At 35.2% G+C, this 18801-nt stretch overlaps 1 protein-coding gene across 5 annotated transcripts in view; it reads right to left on the bottom strand.

The window, feature by feature from the left end:
• The window catches only part of PARD3B (par-3 family cell polarity regulator beta), a 1095296-nt gene that overhangs the window by 936464 nt on the left and 140031 nt on the right, over nt 1–18801 (bottom strand). For all 5 annotated transcript variants that reach the window (XR_001484068.4, XM_005574020.5, XM_005574021.5 and 2 more), the window contains exon 2: nt 18269–18370. Coding sequence is in view for 4 of the 5 variants with exons in the window: in XM_005574020.5 (XP_005574077.3) it covers nt 18269–18370 (102 nt within the window). In the remaining variant the exon portion in view is untranslated. The remainder of the gene's footprint in view (nt 1–18268; nt 18371–18801) is intronic.

Here is an 18801-nt window from a genome sequence, read left to right as displayed (position 1 = left end):
AAATTGGGCAGCTCTAATAAATACTACTACATAATGACTCGCTCCAGTTCTCTGCAGTAATTAGTACTCTGGTGATGAAATGTGCCTCTAGGTTCAAAATTTTATAATGTTTTGACAGTTGGAATCTTACCAAGCATGAAATGAACCAATAAAAAATTCTTTTTTGTTATTCTCCAAGCATTAGGGGAAAAATATTCTCAATATATAAGAGGAGCACTGTAGGAAAAAAATGAGTGACCCCCTCAGATTCAACGGGGAGGGTTTATGTAGCATTCAAATGAAGAGAAGATAAATGTAAAATCTCTGATAACTAAAAGCCACAAGCAAGTTCTATTTAACAGGCAAGTGCATCTCAATCACCTTGATTAGCAAAGCAAGATAATATGCATTAAAATCTTCATGCCAGTCAAAATTCTCATAAACACCGTATTTTATTTTCTACCTTTAACTGTTTGATGATCACGGTATCTTTAATCACCTCAGATGGTTCTTTATGAAGATTGTTTATATTTGAATATAGTTTTCCTCTCAATATCCTTTCATCCCGAAGAAAATATGCATGACTCTGACAGTATTTCAAAAGCTGGTTAAGATTTCAGTTGCATCAATGGATGTCATATGTCTTACCTGAAGTAACAAGAGCTACAATTTCAACGTTCATCTTTACATATACTCATACATTGAAACCTCTAAAGATTCCAAGCATCTGTATGAATCCAAACATATTCCCAATAATATCTGCATGATTTTATTCAAAATAAAAAATATTGTTATGAGGAAAAATTCTGGGGATGAGTAGTGGTGATGGTTTACAACAATGTGAATGCACTTAATGCCACAGAACTGCATACTTAGAAATGATGAAGATGGTACATGTTATGTGTACTTTAGCACAGTACAAATTTTCCTTCACACCTGAGCACTCATTTTCTTATATTTTATTCTGAAACATTTATGCCATATCTGGAAAAATTTTAGAAATCATTTCCTAGATGTACACTCCAACACTATGTAACAGGTTCTAATTAACCTTTTTGATACTTGGCACTCATTCATTAACTTCCTTGAATTTTTAAGGTGCCAAGAAAACTTTTTAAAAAATTATTTTAAAAATTATAGAAATGTGCCCTACATTGTGGCATCTAATTTACCAACATAAAATATGAATTTTCTTTATAAATTATGCAATAATATAGAGTAAACTATGTGGTATACAGTCGTGTACATTTTCAGTGTGTGGTGGGACATGAAGCAGAATCCAAGGGTCCTTTAGTAAATGATATTGCAACTGTACCCCTCTAAAATGAAATGCCATGCTTATGAATTGGTTATTTTTTAATGATTAAGCTAACGAGTTCTGAACTTTTAACCTATATGGGTTTCATAATTACACAGCTTGAAATCCTCATCAGAAAATCTGTCTGCTCCTGAAATTAAAATCATTTTATAATCTTGAATAATGCATGGCAACTCTACAGAAATTAAAACATTTCATAAAAGTAAAGAAATTCACAATCTTTTCTCTATTTTTACAAGAGCATAAAGTAACAGAAACTAGTTGTCACTTCCTTTGACTGCTCCATCTAGCCCCTCCCATTCCCATCTCTTTAACAAGTATCTTATTTTGCTTTACATAAACTTCATAATGGATACAGCTTCATGGGACAAACATCTCATAAATGAGCAAGTGCAGGGACAGCAGAGTTCCAGAAAAATACCATGAAAATGGAAAACCAAATTTTGTGTCTAAGCATGGTGGTTAAGAACTCTAGCTTTGGAGACTGCCAGATCTGAGTTTGAGTCCTAGCTTAATCAGGTACTGGCTCTGTAAAAGTGTGTAAACCACTTAATCCTGTTCTCTGAACCTTAGTTTACCAATTGGTAAAATGGGGATAATAGGTCTATCTCACTGGGTAATTTTAAAGTTTCAATGAGATAATATAAGCAATGCTTTTAGCACTGTGCCTAAACTTAATAAAGTATCAATAAGGTACATTCTAATTAGAATCATGAAGAATATTTTAATTACAATCTTATAATTAACAATAACCGTTTTCACATTTAAAACTGCTTCTTCACTTAAACAATTGAACAAGAAAAAAACCAAATAACCCTATTGGCCAGGCACGGTGGCTCATGCCTGTAATCCTAGCACATTGGGAGGCCGAGGCAGGCAGATCACCTGAGGTCATGAGTTTGAAACCAGCCTGGCCAACACGGCAAAACCCTGTCTCTACTAAAAATACAAAAAATCAGCCAAGCGTGGTGGCCAGTGCCTATAATCCCAGCTACTTGGGAGGCTGAGGCAGGAGAATTGCTTGAACCCGCGAGGTAGAGGTTGCAATGAGCCGAGATCCAGCCACTGCATTCCAGCCTAGGTGACAGAGCAATACTCCTTCTCAAAAAAAAGAAAAAAATAAAATAAAAATAGGCAAAAGACATGAACACTTTTCAAATGAAGACATACAAGTAGCCAAGAAATATACTTTTAAAATGCTAATCATTATTAATTACCAGAGAACTGCAAATTAAAACCACAATGAGATACCATCTCACACTAGTCAGAATGGCTTAAAAAGTCAAAAAGCAACAGATGCTGGTAAGGCTGCAAAGAAAAGAGAACACTTAAACACTGTAGGTGGGAATGCAAATTAGTTCCACCACCTTGGAAAGTACTTTGGAGATTTCTCAAAGAACTACAAATAGAACTACCATTCAACCCAGCAATCCCATTATTGGGTATACAGCCAAAAGAAAACAAATCCTCTACCAAAAAGACACATGCACTCGGCATGTTCACAGCAGCACTATTCACAGTAGCAAAGACATGGAATCAACCCACGTGTCCCTCAATGGTGGACTGGCTGAAGAAAATGTGGTACACATATCCTATAGAATTACTACACAGCCATAAAAAAAGAATAAAATCATGTCCTTCGCAGCAACATGAATGAGGCTAGAGGCCATTATCCTATGTGAATTAACACAGGAACAGAAAACCAAATATGGCATGTTTTCACTTGTAAGTGGGAGCTAAACAACACGTACTCATGGACATAAATATGGCAACAATAGACACTGGGGACTTCTAGAGGGGGAAAGTAGGGAAAAGGGAAAGGGTTCAAATACTAACTCTTGGATACTTTGCTCAATACCTGAATGAGAGGATCACTGGTACCCAAATATCAGCATTATGCAATATACTCGGGTAACAAACCTGTACATGTACCCCCTGAAGCTAAAAGTTGAAAAAGAAAAAACAAAATAAAATTGCTTCTTTAGTAGAAGTCATTGTTAAATACTTTCTTTTCATTCTTTTCAATTGGTAAATACTTCTAGAATTCTATGGCATTAATAAAATGCTGAAAATCAGTTAAATCCACAAGAAACTAACACTCAAAATAGACGTTCAGATTTTTAAAAAGTTAGATTTGCCTTTAAACCTTTCATATGTGCATTTCAAGGTAGATACATTTTAAAAACAAACTACAGCTAATAACTTACCAATAATTACTTATAAAACAAACGCAAATTTTTCTTCCAAACATCAGAAAAGAAATCAGAATATTCAGCTATCTAGGTAAGCAAGCAGCCCAGTAAGTCCCAGGACTATGGACATTTACTTAGTTCTCTAGACCAGAATTCTACGCTGTATTTATAGGGTTAAAAGTCCTTTTCCTAAAATATTCCAGGATTTTTACACTGAAAAAACATCTTGCTTTTACATTTTAATTACAGTAAATAGAGTATTTATCAGAATTATAGCAAAATGTTTAAGTAGAAAGCAAAGGAAGGAAGCTAAAGCTAAAAATCCCCATTCAAACAAGCATGGGACAAATACACACACATTGAAAATCATCTTTCAAAGAATAAATACATAACAAAATGTGTTACGTCAAAGAAAAGCAAGTTACTATAACAATTTTGTATGGAAAAGTATACATGTAAATATTTATGCTTCAATAGATATACAAAAGAAATTTATATGCCCAACTTTTAATAATAACTCCTGCTTGATGTGATTGCAGATGATTTTGGTATTCATCTTGGTATCTTACCATATTTAAAAATTCTGACATTTAACAGGTATTAACTTTTTTAGTAATGTTGGGTTTAACAGTTAACAGTTTAACAAATTTAAAACAAAGGAAAAAACATACAAAAGTGCCTCTTACTCGAAAATTCTGTCCCATCACCTTTATCCTTAAGAAATTCTTAATCACTGTCACTCAAATACAATAAGAAAATAAAGACAATAAAAATTGTTCTGCCTTAGATGAATTCTTAAAGCATTTAGACTTTAAACACAATAACCAAGACACTGGCATTGCCCCAAAGTAAATGATGAGAAGTATAAAGCAGATGCCAGGTTTTATGCATGCTTGTAGCTCCATATCTAATGGACAGTGAAAAGAGATACTGTAAAACACTGATTTGGCTGAAGTATTAATCAGCTAGATGTCATAATAAAAGATTGTGTGTCAAATACTTCAATTCAGAGCTATATTCCTCTCCTTATATGAAGTCGCCATCAAATTTTTAAAAATCTATTTCATGTAAGTTGTGCTACTGTCAAAATAGTGCTCAGAGTATTCCAGACATCATTATTTTCACTGTACAAAATTAAATTTTCCAATAAAGTTACAACTAGGAGTAAAATAAAGTTTCTAAATCTCAAATTATTATGTTCACTTTCAGTAACATTAGACCATCAGATACTATAGTTGAAGAAAAGAAAACACTGTTTAAATAAGAGGAAAATATTTGTTTTGGAAAAAAAAACAAAGCAATATATTAAGATACCAGGAAACAGCCTTTGAAGTATTCATCTCAATAAATCTAATTTTCAATTTTAGCTTCTGACTTCCAACAAACAGCAAAGATTTAAAGAACAGTACTATGTGGTTTTTAAATATTCCACCTTTGAGTATTTAAGTATCAATGTGGCAGGAAATACACAAGTTTTCAACCTAGACTTTCTTGGAACAGACCAACTTGATACATTCTCTGTTACTGTGTACACATATAAAAAAATACTAAGGTTTAAAATTAACTTGGCCAATCAGAAGCTGCATTCTGTATTTTGATGCATTATATGTATGAATACAAGATTCATCTCAGATTGGTCTCTGTTAAATGCAAAATATTTCATCCATTTTTATGCTCAATCATTTTAACTAAATACTTAACTTCCTTATTTCCATTTGGGAAAGATACATTTAAATAGTTTGAGTGTTGATGCCTTTGACATTGGGCCTCCCCAAACATTATTTTATCATTTTCAATCACATTATTCTTTGTTGCTTGTCTTATTGTAACGTTCATCATAGCACTTTTTAAATCATCAGTACACTAAATCTGCAAATTTCTTATTTTTCTAACTTGTCACATTTCTCTCCCCACCCCCAACACTTCTACAGTGTTCTTACAAATCCTCCTGGAAGTCTCGTTCACTTAACCTCCAATCTTCCTAAGCACACCAAATTATTCTGGCTTATTAGGGAAGAGGGGCATGTTCTCCAGCTCGTTCAAAGAACTCTGATTTTGACAGCCATGCAGCTACTTCAGAAAGGAATGATTGTGATTTAAATGTCACAATGTAAAGGACCACAGTCTTTATATAAAACTGGCCGGGTGCAGTGGCTTACGCCTGTAATCCCAGCACTTTGGGAGGCCGACGCGGGCGAAGTCAGCAGATCCAGACCATCCTGGCTAACACGGTGAAACCCGTCTCTACTTAAAAAAAAAAAAAAAAAATTAGCCGGGCATGGTGGCGGGTGCCTGCGGTCCCAGCTACTCAGGAGGCTGAGGCAGGAGAATGGCGCCAACCCAGAGGCTGAGCTTGCAGTGAGCGGAAATGGCGCCACTGCACTCCAGCCTGGGTGACAGGGTGAAGATTCTGTCTCACCAAAAAAAAAAAAAAAAAAAAAGAGCCCAAAAATAGAGCCAAAGCTTCTCTAACAGGGTAACCAAAGAGGATCCATAATCTGTGAGTCACAAAAAAAAAAAACGCAAAGGAAACAGGCGTAAATGTAAGGCAATGCATGGCTCATGGAATTGAAGGTTCCAAGTTAGGAGGGACTTGAGAGTTGACTCAACCCACTGGCTCTGACGCCATGATCCCAAGATTACCAGGACCTGAATTTCTTCTCACGTTGGAAGCTAGATGGCTGCCGTGGATCTAAACTTCACAACAAAATAAAATTCGGAGAAAACTTCTCCCACAAGATGGAAAGATCTTTCCCAGAAGGCCTCAGCAAATCTCTCCTTGAGCATATTTGGCACAAACTGAATCACACAACCATTCCCAAAGTAATCACCATCACAGGGAACTAAATATTAGTAACAGACGAAGGGCCACCCAGGGTCACCTTTGCAGGTGAGTAGTCACATGCACCGAACCATGTGGGCTTCATGCTGAAGGGAGAGAGAATCTGAACACAACAGAGGGAGAAAGGGGACAGTGGATGTGAGGTCAGCAAACAACACTGTATCACAACGGACTCTATAGGCCAACCCTGTTTTTCTAGACTGAAATGCATGCTTCAGAGGCTGCTAGTTGGCCTTTAGAAGTCTCTAATCAAACTGCATATGTGAAAGAGGAATTCCTGGCAGATGTTTGCTCCACTCTTGCTTATATACTTGGTCTCAGTGACTAAAAGGAGCTCATGTGTTAGAAAGCAGCATGTGCTTCATTGAGAAGCTGTTCATTATATTCAGCTGAAAAAGATTTTCTTGAAACACCACTGGCCCGATTTCTTAGCGCAATAGTGAATGAATTCATACATTTTCTATGATCACTCAAATAGTTAAGGACAGTTAGCAGGCTCCCTCTGAACCCTCTCTTCTCAATTGTAGTCCCAGGTTCCTCAGTCTTAACATTAAGTACTTACATTTCCAAATAAGTCAACTAAGAGCTCTGTAAAATTCCCATTTAAAAGGTAAGCTATTTAGAACACCTCATTTTACCACCTTAATAGGTTCATTTTGAACTGGTATACAGTGACCACACTAAGCCAGCATTCTAGAAAATCAACTTCTATCCGTTATCAATTAAGAACTATGAGATTCTTCAACTTTTACACACATATATGCAAAACTAAGATTGTTAGGCTATTAGAATCATCTCAAATCATATTATTTTGCAGTCTTTCTGGTCTGTTTGTAGTTAAGTATTGTATAAATATGTGTATTTCAATTGTAACATGTTTTTGGTTAAGATTAATGAAGAGATTATTTCTGAGCATGCTTCTGTGCTATTTCACTCCTCTGATTAAAGTCTGCACAAGGAGGCTTTCTTCTTTATTGCTAAGAAAATGTCACTGATCCTTCAAAACTGATTCATAACATCAAAAGAAGGAAAGCTAAAAAGAGAACTTAAAAAAGTTAAAAGAGTAAATATTAAGTTTAGTAATCCTGCCACGATTCGCTAAGTGAAGTTTCCATATTCATGTGATAGGGAAAATACACTTTCTTTTTAAATGTGACATTAAATACTTACAGGACTTTCAAAAGCTACAATTTCAAAGCCTAAGCTTAAGGAAACTGAATATTCTTCTTTACTAAAAACGTATCTATAAATGCAAGGGGTTTATACAGAATTTGGAATAGGTACCTCATAAAAGTGTGATAAACATCAGTTTGATTCCAAGAGAAGTCAAAAACGTCTTGTTGAATTCACAATGTGGCTAATTAATAATATAAAGTGAGCTTAGGTCCTAGAAATAGAAGAACCAGCATAGTAAATTAAGAGCCTGGTATATGGTTACTGCCATTAAATTGCTGAATAGTAAATACCTCTTGGTGAAAACTATCAAGTAACTAAATAGTTGCTTATTTAAGGTTCAGTGGTTATTTGTCAGTACTGAGCAGTCTCCTGTTGGCCTGTTTTTTTTGTTTCTATTTTTTTTTCTCTCATTAAATCATGAGATCTAAGGTGTTCAGCTAGTTTTTTCATAACTTTCCATTTTATTTCTTGAGATTTTTCCTAACTAAGACAGAGACACCTTCTCCCATCCTCCCTATCTTTTCAAAGAAGCACCCACCTCCCATTTCATAGAACCTGCTGTTACTCATTAAGAAATAGGCAGCAAACATGATACTTGATAACCTACACAGATGTTTTCAAGGTTCTGGAATCTTGGGAAGTTTCTGAACAACTGTCCCTCTACTTTAGCTTTCACCTTCCTTGCCTGTCTGTACATGGAAGTTCTGATATCCTTTCTTACCACCCACATTCAATTACTAAGGAAAAATGCAATTTTTGTTTCAGAAAACTACTTCTCCCTATACTCCTCAGCACTGCCTCTTTCCTGAACACCTCACTGAATGGCAAGAAGAGAAGAGTGGTTTGACATAACCAACCTCCTCCCTTCTAAACCTCTCTTACATTCCTCTATTCCTGGTTCAGTGTTCTCATACCACCACAAGCCCTTTCTGGACTATGCAGAAATGTTCACTCAAATACCTCAGGGCTGCTCCTACAAGAGGCAAGAATAAAAGTGATATATTTGTGTGATACATCATATTCAAAATGTTACCAGGTACTCTTTCATTTCATTTGATCCTCCTCCTAAAAGTTGACTTTATAAACATGAGAACTGAGGTTGAGACAGCTTAAAATAAGAAAAATCTAAATTTAAACTGCCAATGCCCTGTGCTCTGCCACATGACACTCTACAATACTGCTTTAGTGAAGTTGATTTCAGCTAGGTATTAGTAAAGCACAATCTGAATCAATACACATAGGTACTGGTGACTGACACTAGCACTCACAGGCATTTGCATTTTTAAAAGAAGATGTTTTATAGCTTAAGTAGTTTTCCATTTGGTATAATTTTAGGTATTACAATGAGATTGTAATTTGTAAGTTACATAAGTAAAAACACATATGTATATTTTAAAAAAAGGTCCCATACCCCTAGGCCATAGATATGCCTATATAAATAGCTTCAAAAGAAGCTAATGTGAGAGAGAAAATTGGTGGAACTGGGTCCAGTAATGTAACATATGGTGAAAGGCATACTGTAAAGATGAAAGTGTTCATTGACTCTTATTCTGAATTACATTTTTAGCTCTAAGTAAAGCATTATTGTGATCTCAAATTTTATTGGGGTTTTCCTTCCAAGCAAACTTAAAATTTTACACACATATCAAACATTTTCTTATGGTTTACTCTTCACTGTACTCAAACAGTTAGCTAAATTAATAATACCATAGAGCTTGATCATTTCATTCCAACCTCTGATGAAACCTGTGTGTCACAATTGTGCACAACAAGCAAACAAATTCAGGGCAAGTGTACACACTCCTCCACATACACACATCTGTGCACAGATTCTCTCATCATATGTACATACACACATATACCCATACACACTATAATTGTCAACCAACTAAATTGTGGAAAGCACATATTTGACATGGCCATCATCAAGACTACTGTAGTTTAAGTTACTATCTCTTAACACTATTCGCCTTTGCTATAGTAAGTCACAAAGGCATTGATTCCAAAATTCTTCTGAAAGTTGAACCATGCCCACAAACTGTCTCCTAATAAAATATTTCAAAGAGACAACATAGTTTGGTGGAAGAAAAAGATACACAATTAGAAATCTTCAATTCTAGTTCCCACTCTATCACTAATTAAAATTAAACGTATTTATGAAACATCAAACTACAGGTAAGAAGTCCAGGGGCTAAAAAATATTTTAAACAATCATCCCAGTCCTAAAACAGCATATGAGACACTTGGAGAGACAAAACTAAGACTTAAAAAGTTAAACAATAAAATTCTTAAGAACTTGAAGATGGTAAGTGGTAAATGTTACTAACCAATAACATTTGAAAAAGAAAAAAAGACCACTTAATCATTTCTATAAAATTTCAGAGCATGGAGAATTTACTTAAGATTGAAATGATTTACAAATGTTGACTGGGAGAAAATACAATTTCACCTGGATCTTGAAAAATCCATAAGAACTGAACAGCAGGAATAGATACATTTTTTACATGTATATAGTGCTTTGTAATTTCCATTGTATTTTCATGCACACTGTCTCAACCTTCCCAATAACACTGTGTGAAAGATATCATTTATCACTCTTATTTTACCAATGGAAAAACTGGAGTTCCCAGCAGTTGAATGGCTTACTCAAAACCTCAAAGCATATGTTCATTCATTGACTCTATAATTATTTGAACAGCTAGGAAATGCCAGGCACTGCTGCAGGCACTGGGAATACAGCAGTGAATAAAACAAAGACCTCCTCCTCATGGAGATAATATTGAATAATACAAAATACAACATAAACTGAATCTTTGATGGGCAGGAAATAGGGACAAGGATATAGTAGACAAGTGGAACACTAAGAAAAAAAGCTTTGGAGCAAGAAAGTGCATGATACATAATAAATCGTACAGTAGTTTCACCACCACTGAGGTTGAAGTGGGTTCAGAGAAAGTTTGGAGGCATTGTGAGGCCTCTAAATATAATGTATAGCTACAAAGTTTGGACTTGATGCAGTATATACTAAAATGAATATTATGATTTAAGCAATACTTTTAAAATAATGTAGTTTACATTATTAATAGTGTGTTAATTACAATAACAACTGATGACTTACTACAGGCCAGGTACTCTCCTGAACATTTCATATTAACTTACATAATTAGTACTATTTTTAGCTCCACTTATCCATGATAAAACTAAGGCACAAAGAGGTTAAGTAACTTGGATAAAACTAGACAAATAACAGAGCCAAGAAATGAACTGACTTTTTTGTCCAGAATCCAAGATCTTAACCATTCTGCCTACACACGAGGCACAAAAACAGTTGACAGGTAAGGAAGAGACTAAAAACAAGACAACCAATTTCTTGTCAATTACAGTAACCTTGGCCTGAAATATTACAGATGTAAATTTGGTAGCTGTGGAAATGCAAAGACAAAAACAAACATATGAGAAAGGATAAAGGAAAGAATAAATTGGCTTTATTAAATAACTAAATTTTTTAAATAACTGCAAGTTCAAGCCTGGGAGACTAGGAAAAGGTGCTCCTAACCAACAAGAACAAGGACATCAATGGAGGAAACCAACTGAAACTGAGTAGTTTTGATCTGCATGAGATATTATCAGCATCCTAGGGAGGAAATGCAGAAATGGACTCAGGAACGAAATCAGCTACAGACATCGTGTTCTATAACCTCTTCCGGGGTAGGGTATTTCTTCTTTTGGAAGATGATGAATTTAATCTACATGACTGTTGAGGTCTTGTTTGGATCCATGATTCTATAATTTTGTAATTCTATAAGCAGAGAGTAATCTTGAAAATTCTGAGCTAAACTTTCCTGACCAAGGTAATTCATTTGTTCTTCAGGAGCTTCTGCATCTATTTCTGAAACCTTCTCCAAACTTCTATGTGCTTTTGTGTTTTTATAATGTCAACTCCCATGAACTAAAGTAAGACTTTTTGAAGAAAAAACAAAAACACATCATATCCTGATTTGTTTTTCTTTTAATTGTGGCTTTAAAATAGGTGCTTTAGCTTTTGACAGAAATCTTACTGATAAAATGAGAGCTCAGAAATGAAATAAATCAGGACCTTTTAAAAAAAGCTGTTTAACTTAATTTAGCATTCTTCTTCTCCAGAAAACACAATATACTTCATAGCTTGTCCAACTACAGACTGAAAAAGTTACATACTTCATCACCACCAGTCATTAATCTTTCAGTCAGTGAATAGGTACTGTGGGAAGAAGTCTAAATTTAAAAATAAATTTAAAAGAGGAGTTTTTATAAATGCAAGGAATTTCCTTTAGTCCTTACTAGAAGATGCACAAAAGCACATGAAAATGTATGTAAACTCTGGCTTTATTCTCCAGGCCTGAGTTTGTGAGTTGTACTAAAAAATATAGCAAAAATTATTTTCGAATAAAGTAGAACCAAATACTTAATCCTGTTCAGGAAGTAGCTCCTGTGAGCTGGTTTCTAGGTAACTGTGGACCCACTAGAGGGCAACAGAGTGTTCAGAAAGCAATTTGGCTTACGGATAAAGAGCCTGGCTTTAGGTCACTAGTTCATGTAGCATTGTGCTAACCAGTCTCCATTTTAAAATCATGTTAGATCTCCAAATGCTCCTTATGTTACCAAATAATATGTTCTGATAAAAGGATTCTCATTTCCAAGTTTAATCATACTGGCATTTTCATTTCTCAAATAATAACAATATATTAATCCAAATGTTCTGTCACATTCAAGTATCTTCTTATAAAACTATTTTACCAATTTAATAACTTTAATTCGTATACGTTTTGTTTAAAAAGCAGTTAAAATGTACAATAAAATAGTTTCTTTGATGTTTAAATACTTAAAAACATCTAACGGTAACATCAAAACACCTCGGTTAAAAATACTGTAATGATAGTATTTTTAAAATACTATAGTTAAAAATACTGTAATCATACCATAGTATCATTCATATAACAGCATTTGAGTTCTTAGTATATGCTATACGATACTTAAAATTTTATATAGCTTACCTATCTAGTTTTCCTATACCAACCCTGTAAGAACATTATATTCATTTTACAAATGGGGAAACCAGGGCCAGGGAGATGAAGAAACTTGCCCAAGGACAGATAACTAATAGGAGATAAAACTGAACTGAAATTGTAACATTTGAATACCAGGTACCACATATGATCCAGTGGGCAATTCACTTGGAAGCCCTGAAAGCCACTGGCATCTCTCCAAACTGAGCCTCCTAGGATAGGCACAATTTAGTCAAGAACAGAGGCATCTTTCCATGTTACTTTACTACATAATATAGTATTAATTTTGTATAGTTAATGAAACCATGGCAGTAATTCAGTTTACATAACAGAAGTTATAGATTGCCATGTTTTCATGTTATATTGCAGTTGTCTTCTTCAACCAAGCCAAAAATTAATAATGGCAATTATCAAGGAAAATAATCATTTTAAAAAGCTTAATACTCAGAAGTTCTCATGCTCAGTTAAAAAAACTTAGGAAGGGAGCATTAAGCTTTGCTTTGCAGTGGTTTACCAAGCATTGGTCTTCAGATTTCTTAGGGCCTTTCCATACTGTAGTGAGAAACTGATAACTGAACAAGGCTGTTTGGCTGTGACTTTGAAATAACTTCTACACTATAGAAGATAACAGCATAATTAGATATTTAAAGATCAAGTCTCAAAGAGTGAAGACTCACCCAATAAACTGAGGATCATTTGTGGCGAACTTTGGGAGGAAGGCAAAGAACAAGGAACCCATCTGAAGTACAAGGCATTTCTCTTATCCTGCAGGATCTCAATGCCCAGTCAATATGAAATTTGAGAAGACTAACATCACTTGAAAAGTTAAAATGGGAAAAGAGGCAGTGTATGTATTAGTGTCCTGTTGCTGCCGTAGCAAGTCACCACAAACGTAGTGGCTTAAAACATCACAAATTTATTATCTTACAGTTCTGGAGGTAAGAAATCCGAAACGAGTCTCACTGGGCTAAAATCAAGGTATCAGCAGGACTGTGTTCTCTCTGGAGGCTTTAGGGGAGAATCCATTCCCTTACAATTCCAATGTCTAGAGGCCACCTACATTCTTAACTGATGGCACCTTCCCATCTTCACAGCTGGCATTGGCTGGGTGAGTCTTTCTCACATCTATCTCTCTAATACTCACTCTCCTGCCTTCTTCTCTCATTTACAAGGATGCTTGTGACTACACTGGGTCCATCCAAATAATCCAGAATAATCTCTCCATTTTAAGATCCTTAATCACATCTGCAAAGACCCTTTGTCATGTAACATTCATATTCACAGGTTGTAGAGATTAGGGAGTAGACATCTTTGGGGAGCCATTATTCTGCCTACTGAAATTAGCACAGTCTATAGTTGGTGCAAAAAAGTAGTTATTGGAATACAAATTAGTTTTTCTTTGTAACTGTATATGGTGGTTAGACTCCAAGTGCAGACTACAGAGTCCAGCTGAAATTCAACTGTATCTGAATCGAATAATCTAGGTCCTGGAAAAAAAGAGGATGCAAAAGAAAGCAACAGAGGTAGAGCTGACAAGACTTTATAATAAACTAGATGCAGGCTATAGGCAAACAGGGTGGAAGTATACTAAATATGTATGGCATATTAATTCTGAATTAATTTATAATTAATAAATTGTATACTCAACTGTTTTGTTATACTCAACAGTTTGATCTATTGCCAACCTTTTCTTAGCAATGGTGGTGACTATGTAAAAGCAGAATTCATGTTAATTTATGACTGATGAATTTTCATAATAGAAATTATAGCTACAAATGCCAAACTGCTCGACACATCAGAGAATAAAATAAATAAGATTACAGAAATTTAAATTCTAGGTTCCAGAGTCTGATTGTGCCATTTACTACCTGTGTGATCTTGGGCAAGTTACTTACAATTTCTGTGATTATTCTGGAAATTAAAAATAGGGATAGCACTAGCTGTTGTCTTCAAGATTGCTTTAAAATAAAGTAGAATAAATAAGGGCCAAAGACATTCTGGGCCATTGCTAGTAATCAATGATTAGGTTGGTACTATTGGGTGAACTAAGTTGGTAGCCTTTAGCAACCAGAGAAGAGACATGAGTGTAAAATTACAATTCTTAGATATTTATCCCAAATAACTTGAATCATCAGACTGATAGACAAACTGAAGAATCTTGAGAATAACTGTCACAACCAGATAATTATGAAGTTTCAGCACAACATTTTATACAAATAGTTATCATAAGATGCAATATTCCAAAGCTTTCCAATAATATTTTGACACATATAGGCTAGAAGTAGCGTAACACAGCGGAGACTTTGTCCCCGTGGAAGCTCTACTGGGAAAGCAAGTTTAAAAAACCAAAGCTCCTATGGAATACTATGCAGCCATAAAAAAGGATGAGTTCGTGTCCTTTGTAGGGACATGGATGCAGCTGGAAACCATCATTCTCAGCAAACTATCACAAGGACAGAAAACCAAACACCGCATGTTCTCACTCATAGGTCGGAATTAAACAATGAGATCACTTGGACACAGGAAGGGGAACATCACACACCGGGGCCTATTATGGGGAGGAGGGTGGCGGGGAGGGATAGCATTAGGAGATACACCTAATGTAAATGATGACTTAATGCGTACAGCACGCCAACATGGCACATGTATAACATATGTAACAAACCTGCATGTTGTGCACATGCACCCTAGAACTTAAAGTATAATAAAAAAATAAATAAAATAAAATAAAAACCAAAGCTCCCAAAGAGACACCATGTATGCACCAAGCACTATGTTGGCCAAAGGAATAATAGAGGTAAGACCAAAGACAAACCACTTTAGGCACAAGTTTTAAAAGTCATTTCTTAAGAACACTGGCTGAACTTTGTTAGAGCCTTCTCTAATTTTAAGTGGAATATCATTAACCTCTAGTTTCTACCTTTACTGAAGTGTATGGGATGGTGTTACTGTACACTAACTGGCCCGGCCTCCCCTGCTTTCTAAGTTTCTGTTTTTCCTGCCTGATATGTTGCAATCGACCAACAGTTCCTTAATGCCACTTCTCACCTGGAGGGAGTCTTTCCTAGGAGGTGAGATATTTTGGGGTTAGCACAATGATTATGTGCATCTATCCATCCCTCTTTGGATTTGTTTTCTATCCATATTTTAAATGCCTAAGATTATTAGGTAGCCAATTTGCAAACAGGTGAACTGTTATTTTGTCTAAGCTCAATACTGCCTCAAAGGATCCTGGGTGAGACTGATATGTCATTAAGCATCCACAAAGCATCATTTATAGTTACTTCTTAATCCAAACTGCCAAAAAGTAAGGAAAAATGAAATTTGGCAGGGCCTTCTTTCTAATCTTAAGATTACCAAGGGTTGTCAAAAAATATGAAATTCTGTTTTTCACTTACTTTTTTTTTTTTTTTTTTGAGATGGATTCTTGCTCTGTCACCCAGGCTGGCGTGCACTGGTGTGATCTCGGCTCACTGCAACCTCCGCCTCCCGGGTTCAATTGATTCTACTGCTGCAGCCTTCCGAGTAGCTGGGATTACAGGCACATGCCACCATGCCTGTGTAATTTTTTGTATTTTTAGTAGAGAAGGGGTTTCAACGTGTTAGCCAGGATGATCCTGATCTCCTGACCACCCACCTCAGCCTCCCAAAGTGCTGGGATTACAGGCGTGAGTCGCCATGCCACTTACTTTTTAAAAGGAAGAAATGGCAACACAACTTTTTCTAGCAACATCAAAAGTATAAATTCTCATGAACTCTGCAGAACAATACCAATTAGGCATCATGTAGAAATATTGAAGTACATTAACTGAATAAAGCTGAACCCAAGCAGTATTAATCCTCGGCTAGGATTTTAACTGATTAGCTCACTTTTTTACCTTATTGAGTAATGGTGGTAGAGTCCCATTAAAACAGAGATTACATATAATAAAGCTATATCTGTGTGTAGTAAGTGGATTATGGTTATAAACTGCATTGCTGAGATAGTTTAAAAGAATGCTCTAAACGTGAGAGCTCTATAGGACAAATTACCTCCCTGGGCACTGTTCATGGACTTATCCTTCCAGCAACGAGGTACTGGATGAAGCTGGGGTAAGACATTTTCTTCTGGCCCTTCCTAAACTTGCCATTTTTTGGCCCTTTATTTTAATGCTCTGGACATCAGTGAAACCTGAGACAGGAACTGCCTTCTACATTAATAAACAACTAAAATATCTGAATTACTTCAAAGGAAGAAGATGATCTTTAGGGAAGAAGCAGAAAGTCAAATGGGGGAAAAGAAGTAAAAACCCTTCCTTCAGGGTTCTGAAGGTTAATAATGCATTATTTACCCTTTTATTTATCCTGAGACCAACTAAACAGGAAATATATATCAAAATTATATACAGCAAGAGTCAAGTGTAGAAAGTAAAGCTGTCTTTTTCACTCATTAACTCAGTAAGTATTTTTGGGAATCAAGTTTGTGTAAGATATTATACCAGATACTATTAACAAAAACACACAAAAATCTCCCAGTCCATGCCCACTAGGAGCTTAAAATCTATTTAGGGAGATAACTAAGTTTATCTAGATATCTAATTATTTCCCTAAATAGACTATAAAACTTAGTTATCTCCCTAAATAGACTATAAATCGCTAATAACAACATAAAGCAAAACAGGTTTGAATTACAAAATAAATTATGAAATGTAAATGTATAAAACGTCTGCAAAGATTAATGTAAATCTGAACAGTCTGAAGAGATCTTATGGAAAAAGAAAAATATAAATTTTACCTGAGTTTAATAAATCACTTATTTATATTCCAGTCCAGCCAGGTAAAACACAAAAATGTACACATACACACCCCTGAGGTTACATGGAAAAAATATAGAGAAATGCGTTTACAAATATAAATTATATTTGTAATATAATTTGTAAAATTATATTTGTAGCCTAGTACAAACAGCACTAAAGATGTACACGAGAAGAAACTTTGAAAGCTAGACCTCTCTGACAGAATTCAGTTTTGGAAAACACATTAGCCATTGATGACAGGACCCCAGCCTGCAGTATTAAGCGTGTCTCAACAGCAATAATCGTGTGTATTGCAATAAAATAGTACACTTTCACATCTTCCTCTGTGTAGTCTCAGAAGAAGAACTTCATTAAAACAAGATATTTGCAACAGGATTATTCCCAAATAAATGGCAGAACATGTTCAAACTTTTTGGAGTATTCAATTTAGTGCCTTTTACTGTACCAATGAAAATAAGACTATCACTCAAGAGAGTTGTTTGCCAGCTACTTCAAGAAAAATCTTCACTATAATTCTTCATATAACTTTCTGCCCCATTGTATTCTCTACTTGGAAACACATTCACACCTCAGGCGTTTAGTTGAATATTTAGCAACGGCCAGGAATAAACTACAGAGCCAGCAACGACAATGATAACTCCAACAGCCTCACGTATGAAACTAATTTATTAAGACATATCAGGAACTCTTGGGAATGAAGTGTCTGCTAATTAGGCCAACACAAACAGATTCCCAAACCTTAACAAAGTTTTTCCAAACATCTGATGAAGAACTTTGATTTATGGGCTGTCCAGGTGAAACCTGAACAGATGGTATCTTTTAATAATAATTGACACGTGAATTTGTTAAGGATTTCAGTCTCTTGAAAACATGGTGCTCTGTAGAGGAAAACAAAGAGGCACATTTTTAGAGTTATCTACCTTGTCTTTATCTTCAACAACATCTGCCAAGACATCATCTGGATCCAGGATTCCTCCATCTGTATATTCTAAGTGATGAATCTTCACCCAGTAACCAGGACCCTATGGCAGAACAAACAAGTTTAATGACCTAATCTATATTAAAAAGTTAAACACATTTTAATGTTAAGAGACATAAGTTGACTTGTTAAAAATATGTTCTAGTAATCAAATTTTTAAACACCGAAAACAAATCCGAGAATCAAGGTGCACATATTTCATCAATTTTCCTGGAAGGTAAATGGCAATGTAAAAATAAACTGCTCAAAAAACATATTCAGGGAATTTTTATAACCTACAACTCAGGTAATTCCAAGAATACTCTGGAAAAGAAAGATCTTCTTGAGGGTAATTTCTGAAACTAGGAATACAAGTCCAAATAGATTCCAAAGCTGTAGGGGAAAAACCCAAAAGGCAGAATCTGTGATGGTAATAGCTATGACTACAAAATATATAAATGGAATGGGTAACCACCAACCTCTTCACCTTTTTAA

Source organism: Macaca fascicularis, chromosome 12 (assembly GCF_037993035.2).
Source record: "Macaca fascicularis isolate 582-1 chromosome 12, T2T-MFA8v1.1".
Lineage (NCBI taxonomy): Eukaryota > Metazoa > Chordata > Mammalia > Primates > Cercopithecidae > Macaca > Macaca fascicularis.
The sequence above is the reverse complement of the archived record's forward strand: the minus strand, read 5'-3'. Positions and strand labels throughout refer to the sequence as shown.